The sequence below is a fragment of the Odocoileus virginianus genome, chromosome 20, assembly GCF_023699985.2.
Source record: "Odocoileus virginianus isolate 20LAN1187 ecotype Illinois chromosome 20, Ovbor_1.2, whole genome shotgun sequence".
Classification (NCBI taxonomy): domain Eukaryota; kingdom Metazoa; phylum Chordata; class Mammalia; order Artiodactyla; family Cervidae; genus Odocoileus; species Odocoileus virginianus.
The window spans coordinates 52036535-52057095 of NC_069693.1; the positions used below are offsets into that span (position 1 = coordinate 52036535).

General features: G+C 47.3%; 1 protein-coding gene and 1 long non-coding RNA gene across 2 annotated transcripts in view; one reads left to right on the forward strand and one right to left on the reverse strand.

Annotated features, from left to right (window-relative positions):
* The window catches only part of LOC110143931 (polycystin-1-like protein 2), a 106035-nt gene extending 86222 nt beyond the window's left edge, over nucleotides 1-19813 (forward strand). Inside the window, exons 34-43 of the mRNA XM_070451499.1 lie at nucleotides 2337-2474; nucleotides 3810-3995; nucleotides 4888-5215; nucleotides 7489-7622; nucleotides 9246-9373; nucleotides 11880-12040; nucleotides 13754-13964; nucleotides 15495-15596; nucleotides 16103-16234; nucleotides 17368-19813. Of these exons, the coding sequence (XP_070307600.1) occupies nucleotides 2337-2474; nucleotides 3810-3995; nucleotides 4888-5215; nucleotides 7489-7622; nucleotides 9246-9373; nucleotides 11880-12040; nucleotides 13754-13964; nucleotides 15495-15596; nucleotides 16103-16234; nucleotides 17368-17529 (1682 nt within the window). The 3' untranslated portion in view covers nucleotides 17530-19813. The remainder of the gene's footprint in view (nucleotides 1-2336; nucleotides 2475-3809; nucleotides 3996-4887; nucleotides 5216-7488; nucleotides 7623-9245; nucleotides 9374-11879; nucleotides 12041-13753; nucleotides 13965-15494; nucleotides 15597-16102; nucleotides 16235-17367) is intronic.
* Nucleotides 1-20561, reverse strand: part of LOC110143936 (uncharacterized) — a 45293-nt gene that overhangs the window by 6585 nt on the left and 18147 nt on the right. The gene's annotated exons all lie outside the window — the stretch shown is intronic.

Consider the following 20561-nt stretch of genomic DNA (forward strand, 5'->3'; position numbering starts at 1 on the left):
CAGACAAAAGCCCACACCCCTACATCCCCATGCAGTATGGTGACCTCCTCATGGGCCTGGATCCTTCCATCCTCCAATAGGGTTTTGGCTTTGCAGATCCAAAAACTCCATTAAAACCATCTTCCAAGTCAAAAGATTAATTTTCTCCAAAGAGACGTCAGCCTCCCGATGAATTACATATTCCCTGGTCATTCCTTTGGCATTTATCCAGGGAGTATTTGCTGTGTCCCAGGCAGTGCACTGGCTTGGGAACATGACTCACATAAAATCCAGTCACTCTTAGTGTATAATGCATTGATTCTAGTAAATTATGGAGTTGTGCAACTATCACCACAATTCAGAACAGCCGTGTTACCCCCAAAAGTTCCTTCTTGCCTGTTTGAAGTCAATCCCTGCTCTCTGCGCAGCCCTTGCAACACAGCACTGACTGGCTGGAACAGGTTACTGCTCTTAGAATAAAGGGCATCTGTGGTGTTAGGGGTGCCAGGGCAGGAGATGTAAGAGATCCAGGTTTGATCCCTGGGTCAAGAAGATCCCCTGGAGGAGAACATGGCAACCCACTCCAGTATTCTTGCCTGGAGAATCCCACGGACAGAGTAACCTGGTAGGCTACAGTTCATGGGGTCACAAAGAGTTGGACACGACTGAAGCGACTTAGCACACTTGGAATAAACAACCCATCTGGGAGACACAGTAAACAAATATATGTACAAAACGACTTGTAAGAAAGAATGAGGAGGGTAGAATAAGAGGGTACAGGCCTCTCTGCTGAAGGGGTACCTAAGCTGGCTCCCAGAGGATGGGAGAGGGCAGGACTGAACACTGAGTATGTTCAGAGACCCTGAGGTGGCACCACAGCTTGTCATTTGATAGCAGTTACTGACAGGGTGGCTACAGCACGGGGAGCTGTGTGTATGCGGAAGCAGTGGTTCAAGGTGAGGACAGAGTGGTGGGTGAGGAGCAGGTCACACAGTGCCCTGGGGCAATGCCGGGGCTTTGGAGTGTTTTAAATAGGAGATTTGTGATTTTAGGAAGATTACTATGACTGCTCTTGGAGACCAGAGGTAGTGGGTCAAAGGCAGGAGTGGAGAAGCCAGTAGGAAGACTAATGAAATGGTCCTAGACTGGGGATGGCATGTGTTAGCAGTGGGGATGGACAGAGGGGCGTGGATCTAAAAAGACAGTTGGGTCAATATACCCATTCCAGACTGCCTATAAACAGTGTTAACACCAAATGCAGACAAGGATGCAGAGAAGCTGGAGGGCGGACACAGTCCCAGCGGGAATGTAAAATGGTACAGACACTCTGGAAAAGAGTTTGGCAGTTCCTTTCAAAACTAAAAATGGGTTTACCATATGACTCGGCAATTGCACTCTTGGGCATTCATCCCAGAGAAATGAAGACTTATTTTCATACAGGAATCTGTGCACAAACATTCATAGCAGCTTCATTCGCAACAGCCAAAAGATACTTAGCCACTCCAAGGAACCTACCCAAGAGAAATGAAAATATATGTCCATACAAAACATTCATAGTCACATTATTCTTAATAGCCCAAGCAAGGAGTAATCCAAATATCCATCAATAGGTGAATTAAACAAAAGCTAGTCTGTCCATACAACAGAATACTACTCAAACATAAAAAGAAGCTAACTACTAACATACACAACATGGATGAGCATCAAATCATTACACTAAGTGAAAGATGCCAAATACAGAAAACTATCACGTATGACCCTATGTGAAAAGTCTAGAAAGAAAATCTATGGATACAGAAAGCAAATTAATGAGGCTGAGGGTGGAGATAGAGTGGGAGTAGAGACCAACTTCAGGGACATGAGGGAACCTCTAGGGGTGACAGAAACACTCTAAAACTGGGTTGTGGTGATGGTGGCGCAACTCTATAAATTTCCTAAAATCACTGAATTGTAGGCTTCCATAGGGTGAGTTTGTGAAAATTATAGCTCAATAAAGTGGTCTGAGAAAGAAGATACTTGGAATTAGACATAACAGGACTTTGAGATATTAGATACCCTCAACTTTCCAAGTTCGGGAAGCACTGAGATCCCCCTTAGAATCCAGGAACACAGGAAGACTGCATCCAGTGATCAGTGAGACCACAGGAGGGGAGGCATTTGTTCCTGGAGAAGGGACAGGATCCTGGGCACTGGGATAGCCCAGGCAGAGGCACGGAGGGCAGTGTTGGGAAATGGCTCCCGAAGAGTGGGAATGGTGGGTCCCGTGGTGCCTGGTGAGGGAGTCTCTTGGTTGCAAATGTACAGCCTGGTTCTACTGCCCATTTGGGGGACTGCTCTTACGCCCTTTGCTTTCACAGACCCCTCTGCCTTGTTCCGAGTGCGAAGAAACAGCAGAAGGGATATCTACCAGCCACCTCTGGCCTCTGACATTGAGAAGATGAAAACTACGCACCTCAAGGAGCAGAAAGCACTTGCTTTAATCAGAGAAATCTTAGGTAAGCAGCCAAGATTACCTATGAGCGACCTTCCCACTTGCTGGTTCTTAACAAAGACTTGAGCAGATGTGGTACAATCTCTCTTTTTCTTTTTTGACTCTTTTTGTTCTGCTTGTTTATTTGGTTTTCTAGGCATTGGTCAACTCCTGATTATATGTCAGTGTTCTAGATGTCTCTTGAGATGTGCATTCATATTTTGTCTCTTCATCTTCTGGGGGAGTCTCTCCGGAGTCCTCTGACAAGGTCTTGTAAGGACTGGCTACTGTCATTCTGAGGTCCCTCTTCACTGGGGCCTGAGAGTTCTCTTAATTATTCTACTGTGTTGAAGCTGTGGCCTGGATCTCATATTTTCTTCCTTCTTGGTTCATTCTTTTGCTTCATGAAACCCACTCTCCCATAGTTTCCATGACAAGGAGGCCATGCTCGCATCTGTGCTTCCACTGGCCATGCACGTATGGCCAAAGCACAGAGTTGGGGAGCTTGTGTAGGAATTGCATACACAGAATGAAGAACAAGAGGGGTGTGGGCAGAACTCCAGTAAGTCATCTTGAGGTTGGGGGGTATGTGTGTGTGCCAGAATGCATATTCCCAAGCCCTGGACCCAGAGATTCCAGTTCAGTAAGGTTATGCATCCCTGAGGTGATTCTAACATTGGGCTTTCTAAACTAAGTCTTTGTACCTAATGGCCCTTAGGTCACAATCATCTGTTTACAGGTGAGCTGCATGAGGGCAGGGAACATATCTGCCATATATATTGCTCTATCCTCAGCATTGCAACATGGCAGAGCACCGCCCCCCGCCCCCAGGTTTTTTTTGGCTGTGCTGCACAGCGTGTGGGGTCTTAGCTCCCCAACCAGGGATTGAACCCATGCTCCCTGCAGTGGAAGCCCTGGACCACCAGGGGAGTCCCCGGAGCCCTGTTTTTAAAAAATTCTCTTTTGAGAAACATTCAAACAGCACGAAGTCCATGCAGGCACTATTTCAAGTGCTTTATGAACATTAACTTGTTGACTCCATCACAACCCCGTGTGACAGAATTTTCATCCCCACTTCACAGACAAGGAAAAGGAGGCACAGAAGGGTTAAGTCACTTGCGAAGGGCACAAGGACAGGAAATGTCAGAGCTGGAGTTTGAACCCAGGCAGAGGCTCACGGCCTGTGGACTTTGCTCCTTTCTGCTGTCCTTATAAGGACTGGCTCCTTTGTCACCAGAGGGGCGAGTGGCAGGTCTACAAGACCTCAACTGTTCTGAGTCATGTGCCTTTCCACACCCTGCCCTGGGCTTGGTAGGAGTTGGGACTTCTGCCTGACGAGGGGCTTTGCCTCCCTTCCCAGCGTACCTGGGCTTTCTGTGGATGCTGCTGCTGGTCGCCTATGGGCAGAGGGACCCCTGCGCCTATCACTTCAACAGACACCTCGAACACAGCTTCACCCGAGGCTTTTCAACTGTGCTGAGCTTCCAGCAGTTCTTCACATGGGCCAACACCACCCTCGTGAGCAACCTGTACAGTCATTACCCAGGTATTGTCCCCAGCCCAGGATGTATATTAGCACCTTGCACATACTCCTTTCTTGGAACAGCAGGGGGTCACTGTCAACATCAGCCTTACAGAGAACCAATAACCACAGAACCATATGTTTTGAAGGAGAGACCCTTTGGGGGCCCCTAATCACCCCCTTGCATGCAGAGTAGAGAAACTCCTTCTTAGATAACTGAGCAGGAGTTGGCCAGGTGGAAATGGTGTGCCAGGCAGAAAGGACAACTCGAGCGAAGGCAAGCCTGAAACACCAAGGCACTTCACTTCCTGGAACTACAGAGTGTTGGGTGTGGCTGCCTTGGAGGGGAGGAGCAGAGGACCTGTGAGGAGCCAAGAAGGAGAGAGGAACAGGGGCCACATCATGAAGGCTCTGGGAGTTCACAGTTTATGTTTAAGCAAGTGAAGAGCCATTGACAGTTTCTTTGTGCGGCAGTAACATAATCAGTTCTGTGGTGTAAACAGCACATGGAAGCTGGAGTAGAGGGTAGGTAGGTGAGGAAGCTAGGGAGAAATGATGGGACTGATGTAAGGACAAGAGGCAGAGGTGATGGAGAAACGGAGGTGGGAACATCAAAGACGCACTCCTGATGGGCCCTGTTGACTCACAGGATGAGCATTGAGGGAAAGGACAAAAATGGTCTCCAAGATGATGCCTGGGTAGGGTGTGTCATTCCTCAAGAGAAGTCATGCAAAAAGTAGACCAGGTCCAAGGTAGGGAGACGGTGACGAGTGGTTGAATGTGGTTGGCCATGAACTTCTCCTGGCCGATTCTACATGGGTACACTGGAGGTCGTGTTAGCATCCAGGCCAAAAAGCTTGGAAGGTGTTAAGACGATGTTGATGGCTGTATTTAACCACATGTTTCTCATCCCCAGGCTTTGTCACTGATGGGAACGCCAAGCTGGTTGGCAGTGCCCAGATTCGCCAAGTGAGGGTCCAGGAGAGCTCCTGCCTTCTTGCCCCGCAGCTGCAGGCTTTTCTTGACAGGTGCCGTGCACCATATTCCCTGGATGTGGAAGACCTGTCAGACTATGGGGAAGGCTGGAATGCCTCTGTCCTCAACAACAGCAATGACTTTTCCCAGGCTTGGCGGTACCAGAGCCAGAGCCAGCGCCGAGGGTATCCCCTCTGGGGCAAACTCACTGTGTACCGGGGAGGAGGTTACGTGGTCCCCTTGGGGACTGATCGCCAAAGTGCATCAAGGTAAGGCTCACTTGATTCATGTGCAGCAGAGGAAAGACATTTACTTGATTCCAGGCCTGATTGGTGGGTGCAGCCTTCAAAACAGGACTGAGCCAAGCTCATTTTATCATTGTGGGGACGGCCTGGGGGATTCAGAGGGACTCAGGTTGTATTTTCAGGCTGCTGGGAACTATGCAGTCTCCAAGTTGGAAGAGAAATCCTGCCTCCAGGATTCTCAGCCTGGGACACCAAGCCTGGTGGCCTTGGCTAGAAACAGTAGAGGAATGGGGAACTCAGGACCATACAAAGCACCCACCACCAGGCAAGTAGGAAGTGGTTAGGGCTCTTAAACCTTAACCATGAATTTGCAAGGTCTGAGGTTTTACCTACTCATAAGCTAACATACTAGTTTGTTTCATGGATGCTGGCGGAACACACAAGACTCCTATGTCAGAGACAAAGGATTTCACTCCTCACAGCAAAAAACAGTAGCAGAGCTTCATGGTGATGGGAGTCAGTCCCCAGGAAGGGCCATGATAGACACTTGCCCATGCAGGGAGTGACAGTACCAAGGAGGAACACCAAGCATGGAGCACTTTATCCACTGTTTCTACAGTGGCAGAAGCAAGCCTGCTCTTTGTCTGAAGGAGGACATCACCCCATCCCTTGAAGCTGCTCACTGCAAATGCAGCGCTGAGATGAGGCCTGGGCAAGCCCAGCCGGAGCCTTGCATTTCTGGGACACTCGGCACGAATGTGTGGGGACACTCAGGGCTCACGCACACTGCCTCTCCCAGCACACTCTAGTGTTGGGGTTTGAGACTTGGCACTGCTCCTGCTGGCGGTGCAGATCCAGGTGACTAAGTACTCCCGTGTGAACCTCTGGCTCCTCCACTGCATTATTACAACATCAAAGAACAGAGGTAACAAACTCCAAAGGAAAACACCTGACAGGGTCCCCTGGGATTAAGGACAGCTCAGAAATAGTCTATTTCCACCTAAGAGGTGTTTTCCTGCCACTCAGAACAACTGACACATTCAGCAGGATGCAAACCCACCAGAAAAGTAAAAGTTGCTCAGTCACGTCTGACTCTTTGCGACCCCATGGAATTCTCCAGGCCAGAATACTGGGGTGCGTAGCTCTTCCCTTCTCCAGGGGATCTTCCTGACCCAGGAATTGAATTGGGGTCTCCCACACTGCAGGCAGATTCTTTATCAGTTGAGCTACCAGGGAAGCCCCAAACCCACCAGGGATGGAGCATATTTTAAAACAGGCCCATCATTATTGCTCTAATAACAGCTATTGTTATTAATACTGCATGCACACACACACATTTCTGTTTTCTCTTCACAACGATCCCGAGGCATTGGTATTAACACCACTGCAGATGAGGAAGCTGAGACCTTGAGATGTTATCAGCTTGCCCCAAGGCAGGCAAGTTTTGAACCCAGGTCCCTCTGACACATGCTGTTCCCATAACACCTGTGAGCAGATCTCCGGGAACTGGTTTTGTGAACTGCCAGCCCAAGAGGGACTGCGGCAGCTATAGCTGCTGCCTGCCTAAGCCCCTAATGTTCTACGTGGCTCCTTTAACACCATGTCCTCAAACTTCAAAATGCATCAGACACTAAGTACTATGTATAAGATTGGGACTTCCCTGGTGGTCCAGTGGTTAAGACTCCATGCTTCCACTGCAGGGGGCATGGATTTGGTCTCTCTGGTCAGGGAACTGAGATCTCGCATGATACTTCACATGCCAAAAAAATAATAAAAATGAAAATGAAATAGACAAGCAACAGGATATATTGTCCAGCAAAGATAATTATAGGCTTTACTTTGTAATAACTTTTAATGGAAGTTATTAAAATCTATAAAAATGCTGAATCACTATCTGTACACCCGAACTAACATTGTACACCAACTATACTTAAAAAGAGACAGAGATGGATAATGGTTAAAACAAACCAAAAAACCACATCATAATCCCTTGGATGGCTCACCAAAGCACAGATTCCCAGGTCCCCACCCCCAGAGATTCTGACTGGGGAGATCCGGGGTGGAGCTTGAGAATTTGCATTTCTAACAAGTTTCCAGATGATGTGATGCTAGTAGTCTGGGGACCAGATTTTTAGATCCTCTGCACTCCCAGGAGCAGCCTGAAGGCCCTGGGGCCTGGGGTGCAGAGCAGAAACAGAGGGAGGAATCTTGACAGGAAGAGCTGGGCTCCTCCCTGGGCTGAGAGGGCAGGGAGCCCCTGTGCATTGAGACATCCCTAAATGCTCCTCTTTCCACAGAACACTCCAGTATCTCTTTGACAACACCTGGCTAGACAGCTTGACCAGAGCCGTATTTGTGGAGTTCACGGTCTACAACGCTAACGTCAACCTGTTCTGCACTGTCACTCTGACTCTGGAGACCAGCGCCCTTGGTGGGCAGGCTTGCCTGTGAACCTATCTGCATGTTCCAGATGATAGACACCCCTCCCTCTGGGCTAGGGCTCCTCACCCCCAGGCCAGAGCTCCAGGGCGAAAGGTTGTTTGGGCAATACTGCCAAAGGGTCTTGGTTCGGCCTTTGCCCCTAAAGGCAAGGTTTCAGGGCTGCTCCACCCTTCTTCCTGGCTGCCTGCATTTCTCTCTGGCCTGTCTCTGAAGTCTAGGAGACAGCTGGGGCCTGAAGGCACTCATGTTCTTGAGCTTTCCACTCTCCTGTGTGAGGGGATGGGGGCCTAGCAGTGAAGGGCTGGGGAGGGGGTGACCTGGTAACAGATAACTTCACCTAAACCACACTTTACTTGTGGTACCTCAACCTACATTGCAAAAGTTACATGCAACCTACATGTAAAAGTTCATTTTACATCAAATTCTAATACACACATACCAATATATTAAAACATAACTCAGACAAGGGCTTCAAAAATAATTTCCTTAACCACATGTAATACTCTATTTTGCATTCTATTCTTTCTCCCCATTTCCTGCTTTCCACCCTTTTTTAATGCTAATCATAATCCACTAAAAACACTGATCTAAGGCCTCTTCAGCTAATAATCAATTTTCCTAAAATCAACCACCTCTGTTTTAAAAAATAAAACTTTTAAAATATGACCTTTTTTTTTCCTGGCCACTTCTTGTGGCATGTGGGATCTTACTCTCCCGACCTGGCATTGAACCTGGGTCCCCTGAACTGAAAGCACAGGGTCCTAACCACCAGACTGCCAGGGAATTCTGTAAATTATGTATTTTAAAAAGTAATATTTGTAGTTCTTTTAAAATTTCAGGACTGTGTAAAGTGAAAAGTAAAAGGCTTTCAACTTCCATTATCATTCGCTACTGTCAAAAGTTTCTTTTAAATCCTTTTTGGGGGATTTATTCGCACATCTTGTAATTTCCTATTTCTTTTTGCCATCTCTTTGGCTGTTTAAGAACCTTTTAAACAATTTGTCCCCAACACAGCCTGACTAATTTATTTCTACAAATGAGAAGTGTGGTGGAGGTTTCTGGTCTATTGATTCAGCAGCCCACTGATGTCAGCAAGGTCTCAGGTGGTTTGTATCTCTCCAGTCTGCCATTTTTTGGACTGCCTTTGTCTTTGCAGGCAGAAGCTTTATTAGTCAAATTGGTCTACGAAAAGACATAAATGGATCAAAAAGAATTCTAAAGAAGGCTGAATTTTAGGCGTATTGGTTAACAGCTGAACTGATCTCCAGAGTTCTCTTTAGATGAAACAGCCTTAAACAAGCCAACTTGGAGTAAATTGACGTTAGGCAAGCGGGTGTGCTGCGGCTGGAGGTGATGAGGGCACAATGGCTGACGCTGAAGGAAAAGGCCGGAGGCCTATCTTCCACTGCAGCCTGCCTTGTGCTGTCAGATACGGCAGCCGTTTCTGGCCTTCCCCGTTCAGCCCCTTGGTCTGTGGGTTAGGAGGACCTCTATCTTCTTTTCTGCCCGCGGCCACCCCTCAGAAGGGCTTGAGTTCACTTCATCTCACTGATGACTTCTGGTATTGAGTGGGCACGTGGCCGTGGTGAGCAGAACACGCTCTGCTTTGCAGGAACCTTCTTTGCACATGCGCACCTGCAGAGCCTACGCCTGTACCCCTTTACTGACGGCTGGCACCCCTTCGTGGTAGCCGCGGAGATCGTCTACTTCCTGTTCCTCCTCTACTACATGGTTGTGCAGGTGAGGGGCGGGCTTGTGGCTCCCTGAGTGAGGATGGAGTGGGCGTGTGCCTGCCTGTCCTCTCTCCCTGGTCCCCTCTCCCTCGGAGGGGGCCTAAAGAAGGGGGAGGAAGATGTTCTGCTTAGCTGTGTGCCATGGTAAGCTTCCACATCCCCTGCTGGTCCCAAGGGCTGAACTAGCTCAGGCACTAGCTCAGGCACCTCTCAGGAACCGAGACTTTTAAGATGGTCCTTCCTGGGCGGTCTCTAGGAATTAGGAAAAATCCCCTTTGCCACATTTACCACCATGTTGCACACTGATCCATAAACCTGGATTCCACATGGTCTGTAAGCACTGCCAATTCAAACCCACCAGCCAACAGTTACCTTATAGCAGTTTAGTGACAGTGAAGTCGCTCAGTCGTGTCCAACTCTTTGCGACCCCATGGACTGTAGCCTACCAGAATCCTCAGTCCATGGGATTTTCCAGGCAAGAATACTGGAGTGGGTTGCTATTTCCTTCTCCAGGGTATCTTCCCGATCCAGGGATCAAACTCGGGTCTCCCGCATTGTAGGCAGATGCTTTACCATCTGAGCTACCAGGGAAGCAGTTTAAGTCCCTGCATTTCTCTAACAACATCAAAGGAGGCCCATCCACCACCCACCTCTCCTCTCTGTTGCCCTCACACTCTGCCTGCAGCTGCTTCAGAAGGCCTCTCTCTAAAACTCTTAAATCCATCTCATCACGTTGCTTAAACAGTTAAAAATCTCTCCATCTCTTTATAAAAGAGGTGAACTTAGCCTCTTACCAGCCAAACACATGTCCTTCTTCCAGAGGAGTGGGAAAGAGGAAGGAAGTGGAACAGACAACACAAGATTCTCTTGCATGTGAGGGAAAAGGCTGAGAGGGAGGGCAAGACCACAAACTGTTCCCATTTAACAATAACTCCCCATTCCCCCTAAGAAAACAACTTTTTTCTTTGTTTTTAATTGATTAGGCATTGAAGCCTCTAGTGGCTCAGTGGTAAAGAATCTGCCTGCCAATGCAGGAGCCATGTGTTCAATCCCTGGGTTGGGAAGATCCCCCAGAGAAGGAAACGGCAACCCACTCCAGTATTCCTGCCTGGGAGAATCCTCATGGACTGAGGAGCTTGGCGGGCTACAGTCCATGCGGTCTCAAAGAGTCGGATATGATTTAGCAACTAAACAACAAAGCATTAAACTGAATGTGAATCTCATCGCAGACAATCTGATAAAGAGGCTGTAAAGACAAAGAAATCTCACCCTTGCTTACCTTCAGGCAGATACAAAACCGTTACACACCCACTCTTAAAATTAATGTTGATTAATCCTTAGGAGGACTTAGAACACCATTTTTCTTAAAATTAATGTTGATTAATCCTTAGGAGGACTTAGAACACCATTTATACCTCTGTAGGATTGTTTATACCACTAGTTCAGCCTAAGTTCACCTGTTAATTGCGGTAGCCACCTGAGTGTGCTAACTGCCTCTACCAAAAGAAAAAAATGGACTTCCCCTGTGCTTACCACAGGAGGTAAGTTTCCAACTTGTAACAAGTGGCTTGGCTCCTGCTTCCCAGGGAGACTGGGAGATAAGGGCTCTGTGATCCTTGATGGTTACACTTCAAAGAGAGGACTCCGTGGCCCTAGAGAAAAAGCTTCTGCGTTTTCACACTGGGCAAGAGGATTGCTTTCGCTCCCCTGGCGGCTCAGACAGCGAAGCGTCCGCCTGCAGTGCAGGAGACAGCTTGGATCCCTGGGTCGGGAAGACCCCCGGGAGAAGGCGATGGCACCCCACTCCAGTACTCTTGCCTGGAAAACCCCATGGACGGAGGGGCCTGGCGGGCTACAGTCCACGTGGTTGCAGAGTCAGACAAGCCTGAATGACTTCACTTCACTTAAGAGGACTGTCTAGCTTTAAAAAGACTTACATACATCTCAAATTAAGAGCAAGTCAGTTCTTGTGTATTGGCTTCTATGTGTGTGTTAGTCACTCATGTCCGACTCTTTGCGACCCCGTGGACTGTAGCCCGCCAGGCTCCTCCGTCCATGGGATTTCCCAGGCAAGAATACTGGAGTGGGTTGTCATTTCCTTCTCCAGGGGATCTTCCTGATCCAGGAATTGAACCGGGGTCTCCTGCACCGCAGGCAGATTATTTACTGTCTGAGCCACCAGGAAAGTTCTTGCATCTCAAAGAGGCAGAGAAAGAATTCACAATTATAAGTTTTCTAAAGTAAATGCTTTTTTGAGGGGAGGGTTTTTTTCCTCCCTTCTCCCCCCTACCTTTTTTTTTGGCATCTGAAAAAATTAAGTGCTTTTTTAAATTAGATCCTGTACTTTCTCTTAAACACCCACAAATCCTGCAGCCCCGATTGATGATGGGAACAGGTGAGGTCCATGCACAGGATTGGGAGAGGCCCCTGGTGCTCTATGCATTTGAGGCCAGGGCTCTGAGAAACCCCTAGGGATCCACAGCCTTTGTTAGAACCTCTGGCTCCTTTCCTAGGGCAAGCTCCTGAGGAAGCAAAAGTGGTGCTATTTCCACAGCAAGTGGAATGTTCTGGAGCTGGCCATCATTCTGGCCAGCTGGAGTGCCCTGGCGGTGTTTGTGAAGAGGGCCGTCCTGGTGGAGCGTGACCTCCAGCGCTACCGGAAACATGGGGAGGAGTAAGTGGCTTTGCCTCAGCCCCCAGCTCCCACCACTGACACTGACGCTGCTGCCTCCAGCTCTGAGTGGCCCAGAGAGAGGCTTCTGAAATCCTGCCTCAGAAGATCCGGGGTTACTCTTTAAAAAATAACTTTAGCTGTAGCACTTAGATTTAGTGTCTGAAGCATACACAACTGGAGAGGACTCAAAGACAAAAACAGAATCTTTTGCAAATCTTACCAGAGCACAGGACTATGTGACACTCGGTAAGGTCCCTCCCAGCTTTGCGGGCAGGGTCTTTGCAGGTAATTAGTGCCCAGTCAACCCATGTCTGCTGCTATTTACCCAGAGTCCACTCTGTACTGTGCAGGAGGTACTGACCCATTAGATTCTCAGGAGAGCCCATGGGGGTAAATGCTGTCATCATTCCAGTTCACAAATAAGGAAATCAGAGAGGTAACGGGGCTTCCCCAACGCCACATAACGAAAAAGTGGCAGAGAAACAATTCAAACCTAGTTTATGTCTCCAGGATCTTAGTACTTACTCTGAAACATCCATTGATTGTATAGATATGGCTAACGCTTATTGAGTCACTGTTGGATACCTTACACATTCATAAAAACACCACTTTAAAAGCATTATCTCAAAAAAAAAAAAAATAAACAAAAGCATTATCTCATCTACTTTAATCTTCCCAGAACTTCTAAGAGATGATGTTATCCCTTTTTTTGCAGATGAAGCAACTGAGGCTCAGAGAGGTTGTCTATGCAAGGTCACACAGCAAGGAAATGCAGAGCTTAGAATCTGAACTCTGCACTCTATCCTAGACTGTGTCCTTCATTAACAAACTTCATTCACAAACCCCTCAAAAGGGAGAAAACAGAAGGCAGGAGGTTAAACAGAAGAGTGGCTTTTCTCAGGCATTATGTATGTATATTAAATGCTTTTATAAACTTCAGATCATATAATTTTTTCTATAACCTGTTCACCATCCATGTCAATAGATACAGTTATAAGTCATACTTGATAATGTACCAACATTAAGACTGAATTAACGTGCCAACATTAAGACTGAATTGACGTACAAAGGCAGGCACAAAAGGGGCATGAAAGGCAGGGTGGAATAGCAGGAAGAGCCTGGACTGTGGAATGAGACACAGTTGGATTCCAACTCTCATTCTTCCACCACTAGTTTTGTCACTATATCACTAGCTATGTGACCTTGTACCAACTATCTGTCCTTACCTGTAAAATGGAGATGTGATACCTCACCCTGTGGTCTTGAAGGTCAAATGGAACAATGCAATTGAGGTTCCTCAGCACAGCAACTGAATGGTACTTCCATCGTTCCTTTAAATGTAAGGATGGTGCAGATACACGCTCAGACAGGTGTGCAGGAGGATGTGGCATCCAGGGACCCCCCCAAATCAGGAGGGGAGGCTCGTGGAATTCCCTTGCCTCTGTCCTCTCAAGCCTGGGAGGCTTTGTCATTCTTCCTCAGCTCTGTGGCCACTAACCAAGACTGTCAGGTAACAGCCCCGTGACCACCACCAGCACTGTCCCTTTGGTAACCAGGACGCTCACCCTTACCATGACCACCATGTCATCATCGCCTGGCTGGGGGAGTTAGGATAGCTCTGTCCCCAGACCATGATCAGGCTAATCTTGACAAATGAGCGCTGGCTGAGGCTCTCACCGTCTCTGAGACCAGTCTCCCCATTCGGTCCCACAGAGGGATCAGCTTCAGCGAAACTGCAGCAGCCGACGCTGCCCTTGGCTACATCCTTGCCTTCCTGGTCCTCCTGTCCACAGTGAAGCTTTGGCATCTGCTCAGGCTGAACCCCAAAATGAACATGATCACATCAGCTCTGCGTCGTGCCTGGGGGGACATTTCAGGCTTTATCATCGTCATCCTTATCATGCTCCTGGCTTACTCCATTGCAGTGAGTGGCTCCTTTGGGAAAACTTTCTGGGCTGGTCTCCTCAGAAGTAAAGGCTGCTCAGTGGTGGAGAGTTGGGGTGTTAGGAGAACCCTGGGAATCTGAGGGAGATGGTGGATCTTCTTTCTGAGTCTGGAGCCTTTCAGTTGGGAGCTCATGAACTGGTCACCCCAAATGGCAGAGGATGGACACTTCGGTTGGGTAAGAATGAGGAAGTGTAGTCTCTAAGACTGAAGGGACCAACTATCTGCCACGAAGGACTCCTTTCTGTACTGACTCTGCCTTAAGGGCCAGTTCACCTGACATCCCAGTTACTCCAACATGCACAGAGCCCTCCCTCAGGCCAGGGGATGCAGAGGTGAAGTGGGCAGTCTCTGACCCTGAGGTGGGGCAGAGGTGGGGGAGAAAGGATGGACACGACTGTAGGCCATGTTGGTGCCTGATGCCCTACACATGAGGCATGAACTTAGAAGGGCCGAAACCACTTCATTTAGCTCCTTAACATTGAGAGCTTTTTGACAATCATGCTCTTATGTGACTGAAAAAAATTTGTTTTGAACTATCGATTATTTTTTTACTATCGAGTAAAATAAGAAACAAAGACCCTCTGCCACATGGTGATTTCCATCTAAATAAGCGTCAACCCCATCCTCTCCAAGTCTGATTCCCACTGTAACCCAGGCTCCCACCTCTCTGTGACCCTTCGCCCAGTCCCAACCCATGCCAGCCCCCTTCCCAATTCTCACCCTGCCCCATCCAGTCTCTCAGCTTCTGTCATCCCCTTGATGTCCATACCATACAGCAGGCCATCTTATCCTAGTCTTCACTCCACCTCTAACCTTCTCCCTGCCCTTTTCACCCCAGTCCTGCCTCTCACACCACTGACCCCATCACATCTTCCTCTCTTACTCTCAGAAATGGGATGAAGTATGCTGAATAAGTAATGGAGGGTATTGGCTAAGAAGCTGAAATCTGGCTTTGTTAAAAGTACCCCATCCCATGCTTTAATTCATGTGGATTTATTCAGTCCTCCATCTGCAGTGCGTGGGCTGCAAGGACACTGCAGTGTCCTGTGGGACCAGGAGTCACCAACTCAGGGCCGAGGAACCGCTGGGTTTCCCTCTGATACAAGAGCTATGGGGAATCTTTGAGGAGAGGGTAACTGTGGTGAAAGGAAAATATGGTGGGGAGGCTGGTCCTGCCCAGGCAGAAGACTGTTGTTCATCCAACCCAAATCCTCCAGAGCAAAGAGGCTGGGGCTTCAGAGAGTGCAGCTCCATTAATAAGTCTTAGAGTGACCATCTGGGAGACCACAGCAGTGGCCTCCGAGTGACTGGTGTGTGAGCCCAGGTGCATGTGCATCCCCTACAGAACTAAGTGTGTACACACACCCATTTGAAGGCCCTGTGGACGTGGATAGTATTGCCAGGCCAAGGATGTGGCTGATTCAGACTGTTGACTCTACTGTCAAACAACACCCTTTGGGGGTAGCATGGTTTCTTTCCTTGTTCATAAGGACTCTTTCCTTAACAGTCAAACTTAATCTTTGGTTGGAAACTCCGTTCCTACAAAACTCTCTTTGATGCGGCAGAAACAATGATCAGCCTTCAGCTGGGAATCTTCAACTACGAGGAGGTAATGGGGGAGAGAGGCAGTGATAGGGGTATGGACACTACCATCAACACCAAACCTTTATGAAAATTAGAGAAAGCACCTCCTCAAATGCCTCTGCAGTGGATGTCACCCCTTGGGTCCGTGGCCTGGCAAACACAGGGCAACTCTGCACAAATAAAAAGGTTTCCACAGCTCACCCCGGGGACCCCTGTCTACAGAACATCAGACACTGGCTAATCAGGGGAAGGCTGTGCTTGTGGGTGTCTGGAAGGGAATGCTCCTGGGCCTAGCCAGAATGACGCCCATGCTGGAAACGGCAGCAGTGGGGAAGAGAGGGGCTGCCCTTCCCATCTCCGGGCAGCTTTTGAGAGCGTTGCCCACACTCCCAGCGCCCAGGCAGAAGGGAAGCGTCCTGGCTCCAGGACCTGCCCAGCTCTAAGGGCCAGCTCCGCTCTGAGGGTGGCTGCCGAGGTAAATGGGCGCGGGCACACACGACGGAGGGATGACTCTGGTCCTCTTCCTGACAGGTCCTGGACCACAGCCCAGTCCTCGGCTCCTTCCTGATTGGGTCCTGCATCGTTTTCATGACGTTTGTGGTGCTGAATCTGTTTATCTCTGTCATCCTGGTGGCGTTCAGTGAGGAGCAAAAATACTATCAGGTGGGTCCCTTTGGCTTGGTCTTCAAAAGTCACTGACCTTGAACTAGGAAGAGCTTGGCTGAACAGCATCAGACATTAGGGGAACTAAAGGATCACTGTAGCTCAAGGCCCTCATTTCACGGGAAGGGAAACTGAGGCCCAGCAGGAGGAAATTAACTCCCCAAGATCACAGCAAATGAAAGGGAGACTATAATCACGTCTCCAATTCCCAGCTTGGGACTCTGTTCATTATACCGGTGATTCCCAGCTATGCCTGTACACTAGAATCATCTGGAGGCTTCTGGAAATGCCTGCTACTGCACCTGGGACAAATAAAAACAGAATCCCTGGGGGAAGGATCCAGCCACTGGTATTCCTAAAATTTCTTGTGTGGTCTGCATGTACAGTCAAGACTGAGAACCCCTTGGATTTAGGTTATGACAGACAAAAGTTAATATTTCATGAAGTGGACTGTCTCCATTCAGAGATCTGCAAAATAGGATGTAAGGCAGGAAACTTGTATAGGATAAAGAATAAAGGATAAGGAAGTAGAAAACGGAAAATATCTTATTGGCCAGGACCACAGAGTCAGCCTTGTTTGGGGTGAGAAGGAAGGGGAATTAAATATACAGCCTGGAGTGGTCTGGCGTCTGGGGACTGGCTGATTGGATATACTGCATTGCTGGGGGAGCCTTTACAGAAACACAAAAGGTATCCAAGTTTCAATTTGCTGACACGGCACCCTGGGAAGGAGTGGTTCCATCTTGGGGCTAGAAATTTATTTCAAGATGTCATATGGTCACCTTGGTTTAAATTTGAGAAACCACCAAACTCTTCTCCATTTCACATTCCCAGAAGCAACACATGAGGGTCTTTGTACACAAATTCCTAATAGCCTTTGTGGGGGGTGGTAGAGGGCATCTTGTCATTTTCAATGGAGGGGAAGAAAGGAAATCCCTGGGGTTAAAGGCAGGAGTGAATACTCTTAAGATTCCCAGAAGGAGGTCAATTCCAAAACAAAAGCAACTCTAAACAGTGATATAACTTCAGCAGGGACCAAAGTGGATGATAAAACCATGGTCTCCCCATAAGAAAGAAAAGCCCCTGAAGAGAATAACTCTACCTAAATCGCATGGTTCTTTTTCCCTCTGCAGCTGTCAGAGGAAGGAGAGATCGTCGATTTGCTACTGATGAAGATACTCAGTTTTCTGGGCATTAAATGTAAAAGACAGGAGCCTGGAAGCAGCAGTGAGCAGCCTGAGTTGTTGTCTGAGGCCTGGCCCCCTCAACCTGTTTCAACTATGCCGCAAATTTAAGCTGTTGGTCCAGGCATGATCTGTAGAATAAGGGGAGGCCAGCACACTAGGCCTACACTTACAAGTGATTCTGTAATCTCTCCAGGTTAGAACTTTTCTGTGTCCATATTAGAGTCACCAAGCCTGGCAAGCAAAAAAAGATAAGAGAAATACATACATATAGTTGCCACCACTGTGATACCGTTCAAATGTGTTTCCTCCTAGAAATAAAACAAATATTGTCTGGAGTTCGTGGGGAAAAGATCCCCTCTACAGACTATTTCATCTTCTTGGTCAGTCAGGAGTTGCCTTTGAATGATTCTAGTTCAGGGTTTCCCAAAATGTGGTCCAACAGATGCTAATGGATGTCGTATTAGTTTGCTAGGGCTGCCAGAACAAAGTACCACAAACTGGGTAGCTTAAAACAATGAAAATGTATTGCTCCACAGTCTGGAGGATAGAAGTCTACAATCAAGGTGCCGACAGGGCCATGCTCCTGTGGTAGGCTCTATGAAGGAATCCTCTCTTTTAGTTTCTAGTGTGTGCCAGCAATCCTTGGCATTGCTTGGCTTGTAGGTGCATCATTGTAACCTCTGCCTCAGTTGTCACATGGCCTTCTCCCCAGTATGGGGGCTGGGACTTCAATCTATCTCATTAGGGGACACAATTCAACTCACAACAGGTGTCATCCTCCCGTAGATGTTTCTAAATCATGTGGGAATCACTGGACATATAAATTCTTTAGCATGGGAATTGTTAGAGCTTTTAATATGCTAAATGTGCACTGTGAATCTCCTGGATAAGTGTGAGCAATAACATGTGTAATGATTCCCAAACCCCTGTAACCAATGCTTCTGGTATTACAGAACTTCAATCAGGGCTAGTGTTCTTTAGGCAATATTTTGAGAACTGCTGATCCATATTAGTGGTTCTCAATCTTGCCTACATGCTGGCAACCCCAGACTTCACCCCAATTTATCAGCATCTCTGGGTCACAGGCATCAATATTTTTTATGCCCCCAAGGTAATTCCAAAGTGCATTCAGACATGATAAACATGCTTTAAATTCTGAGAACCATAGATCTAGGTAATAAAAGTCTTCCAGTAACTGTGAGGATAAGTGCACATATCCTCTCTGCTGCACAGTGGAAGCACCTGATGATTCTTCTCCAATTCACCCTGTCTTGTCTCTCCTCGCACACCCATTGGAGCAGATACTCTAGGTTACCTGCCCCAGATCCATTCCATGCTTTCCTCCTTGCTGATACAATCCTGATCTATTCAAGTAGCCACTACCCCTACCCCACGTGACTCACAGCAAGGTGAGGCTACAGCCATCTCAAAGTAAATGTCAATCTGTCTTAATAATAGCCCTTGACAATGAGCCATTTAGGGTGGCCACATGATCCAGTCTGGCCAATGAAAATTTTGAAAAGAGGTCTCTGGGACACTTCTGGGAAAGGTCAGTTTGGTAATAAAAAGAGATAAGTTCGAGGGCTGCTGGACACTGTCTGGTGTAAGACTGCTGGAACTCTGACAGCTACCTTGAGACCACAGGGTACAATCTGAAGATGGCAGAGCAGAAAGATGAAAGGAACATGCATAATTGATGAGGTCTTTAAACAGCTAGTGTAACCATGAAGCTGAACTATTGCCAGCCTTCTATCTGGATGACAGCCTAAATTTCCTTTTATGATGGTTGAACCAGGATCCCACCCTACTACAGACAATAAAAAGCCAGGATCCTTTACAAACAAAGAGACACATAACATGACAATGCACATAAAACCTTGGGGGATTTATCTTCTATCCACCCCAAAACCCATCATCCGTTATGTATTTTGTCATGAGCTATATTTGCAGATACTCATCAAATAACTCATAGCAAAGTATACACATGTCTTCTGAAAATATGGCACAGAAATCAACCCAAACACAGACTGTTTGTTTTAAACAGGAAAATTTCTAAGATCTGAATTAGTTATAAATTCTTCATTTCTTTTTCCAACTATTCTCCACTTCTCTATTGACTGTAAATATCAAGTTGTAAACTTCTTCCACTGTATTTCTGTGAGGGAAATAAATATATCTGCACAAAGAGATGAGCAGACCCCTTTGAGACACCTGAAAGAAACCACCTGAATTTTCAGGTGCCTGTACCAATTGTGTAATGACATGACCTTTCACATGTCAAGCCATGGATGCTACAAAGATAATCAGATGGAAAATAAATGTTTAATCCTCAATGTTTGTTACATTAAAAAAAAAAAAAAGACACACTTCCTACTGCTTTGGCATAAGGGCCCATGACATAGCCCACAGATTGATAAGTGAACCTATTCTTTGTATCAAATGAGTTATTGAAGCTGGGAATAAATATTTTAGGGCATGGCTTGCATTATGCTGCAGTGACTTGCAACAAAACAATAAAAACAAAACACTGATATTATGGAAATTAACCAAGATCTGGAGTTTAGAATACAGCACTGTGAATCAGTCAGCATCACAAACAGTGGCAAGTAGAACTGAGTTTAAGAGTAGCTGAGTGCAAATTGGACTGAAGAGCAAGTTCTGCTACTGCTACGCAGTATGCTTAAGCCCTGGCATGTCTTCCTCATTCCACTCCTGGGAAAGTTAATTAACCTTTCCAAGCCTCCAGCTCTTCATCTGTGAAATGAGTATAATACCTACCAGTAGGGGTTTGGTGAGGATTACAAAGAGTGCCTGTACGGTCCCAGGCACATAACAAAGGCTCAGTGAATGGCTAAGATGTACTCAGAGGAAAAGACTACTCAGAGGAGCATGACAGCCCCTGCAAACCACTGCACAGATGTGCTGACATTCCCAGTTTGGTAAGTGAGGCAGAATCTCAGTTCAACATTTGGGTCTCCCAAACACACACACACACACACACACACACACATTTGCACATATACTCATACACGCATATACTTCAAGGTATACCCTGTAATACTGACAGTGTGGAGATTCAGGTGTTTCTCACTCCAGTGTTTCTTTGCTGATTCGTGCCCACTCCACAAAATCTGTGTTAA